Source organism: Dromiciops gliroides, chromosome 3 (genome assembly GCF_019393635.1).
Source record: "Dromiciops gliroides isolate mDroGli1 chromosome 3, mDroGli1.pri, whole genome shotgun sequence".
In the NCBI taxonomy this organism is placed as follows: Eukaryota; Metazoa; Chordata; class Mammalia; order Microbiotheria; family Microbiotheriidae; genus Dromiciops; species Dromiciops gliroides.
This window is the reverse complement of record NC_057863.1, coordinates 97,191,059-97,193,017: the sequence shown is the minus strand read 5'-3', so window position 1 is coordinate 97,193,017 and position 1,959 is coordinate 97,191,059. Positions and strand designations below refer to the sequence as shown.

The window sequence follows — 1,959 nt, the reverse complement described above, 5'->3', positions numbered from 1 at the left end:
CAGCCACACCCACTCTTCCTCCCACAAGCTAAAGTCACATGGCCTTGCCCTCAGAGGCCTTCTCCTCATGGTGGGACTTTTCTGCAGTAAGTCTCCAGCAGGTGGCCTCATTTCAGTCATTACATAATAAAGTGTCCCCAAAAGCAAGTGTCATAATAGACTTCATCAAAAGACATAATGTTCTAGAAAGGAAATAGTAGTGTTTTTCCCTGTCCGTTAGACCACATTAATGAATTAATCAAAAAAGCATTTTCCCCTAAACCTCAGAACTTTTTAATATGACTCAGCAACAATAACGCTAGCCAGAGGTCACCTGGAAATCCCCCCAATCCCTACCTGGCTGAACAGTTTCTACAAATCTCAAGGGTCCAGGTTTGAGGCCTTTTCACAGAAACCAGAAGGGGCTGGCCTTCGGTGTGTCCTGGGCCCAGCCAGGAGAGAGCTGGGGCCAGAGCTGCCTGGTCAGGAGGTAGCCAGGGCCGGAGCTGCCTAGTCAGTAGCTGCCTGGTCAGTAAGGAGCCGGGGCTGGGCACTGTGTCCGCGGAGAGCAGTGCCGGCCAGGGCAGCCTGCAGGAGACCCTCCGTCTCCGGCGTCAGGGGCGCGTGAGAGAAGCCACAATGGTCCCCCTGGTAGCACTTGGCCCCAGTGTGGAAGAACTTGCAGGGGAACTCCTGGTGCAGGAAGCGGCAGAGCTCGCCTCGCATGCAGTAGCCCTGCACGTAGAACTTGCAGAGCTGCTGGAACTTGAGGCCCTGGGCCGCATGGTCCAGCCGGCATTGCTCTCCTCGGACGCAGCGCCCAGCCAGGAAGTACTTGCACACCCTCTGCGAGCCCAGGGTCACGGTGTTCTTCTCGATGAACTCCTGGCTCACCAGCGGCGGTTCCTGGGCCGCGGGAGGGACCGCCGGGCGCCCGGGACCCGTGGACCTCACGGGCCCTGGCTGCTTCTTTTTCTTGGCAGCCCTTGCACCGCGCTTGGCTCCTTTCTTGGCCCTGCCTTCAGAGGGCGGGGGCGCCGGGGGCACCGGGGCCGCTGTGAGGGCCTCCCGCTCACGTCTGTACTGCTCCAGAAGCTCGGCAAAGTCCTCCTCCTGGGGCTGCTTCTTCCCCTTGGCCGCCGAGCCACCAGCCTCCTTGCTCTTCTTCTTGCCCCGGCTGCCACGCTTCCTGGGCCTGGCTTCACCGGGCCCGGGACCGCAGGAGACCCCACCCGGGCTTGCGGCCCCGGGCCTTGGCACCAGAGCAGGCCTGGGGGTCGGTGAGGCTGGAGCCAGCACCGGGACCACGGGGACTGGAGGCTGGCAGGCCACACTGAGGGAGAGCATGGGATTAAGTGGTTTGCAAAACAGGTCGCCAAAATCACAGCAGGGGGAGCCCCCCAAGCGCAGTCTCTCTGTGGCCTCCCGGTCCCCGGGGATGGCAGGCTCCGGGTAGCTAAAAGGCTCGCAGAGCGCACCCCCCAAGCCACAGGGGCTGGGGGGAGACCCTGGAGGGGCCAGCCCAGGACTCGCCCCCGGCCGGCTTAGCCTCCCCCAGCCCTCCTGGTCCGAGGCGCCCAGCAGGGGATTCGGGGGTCTGGAGAAGAGATCTTCAAAGGGCACCAGATCAGCTGGGCACAGTATGGAGGACATGCTGCGGGTCTCCTGCAAGGCTTTTTCCAGGGTCCAAGGGGAGGCGGCTTCCCGCTGAGCTCCGCAGTTGAGCCTCCGCGGCTGCAGGAGTTATACTAGTGCCACCTGCCTGTGACCTCAGCACAGAGGCGCACACCGGCACCTCACGTCTGGCGAGGTCACGCTCTGACGCACCCCAAAAAGCATTTCTATGTGTTAATTATTGTGCTTAAATGGGCATACAAAAGCAAAAAGGAAAGAGAGCTCACATTTGATCAGGGGAACACAATAGGTAAATATATGAATATTTGTAAATTCATATATTATTTGAATATTTTGTTCAAGTCT

At 59.7% G+C, this 1,959-nt stretch overlaps 1 protein-coding gene across 1 annotated transcript; it reads right to left on the bottom strand.

Moving 5' to 3' along the window:
- Positions 1–489: 489 nt before the first annotated feature.
- Positions 490–1,632, bottom strand: LOC122747185 (zinc finger CCCH domain-containing protein 8-like). Its single transcript, XM_043993370.1, has one exon. The coding sequence runs from the start codon at positions 1,630–1,632 to the stop codon at positions 490–492; it is 1,143 nt and encodes a 380-aa protein (XP_043849305.1).
- Between the last annotated feature and the right edge of the window lie 327 nt (positions 1,633–1,959).

Coding starts and splice junctions, on each gene's coding strand:
- LOC122747185 (XM_043993370.1), bottom strand. CDS start 1,632: ATGTCCTCCATACTGTGCCCAGCTGATCTGGTGCCCTTTGAAGATCTC.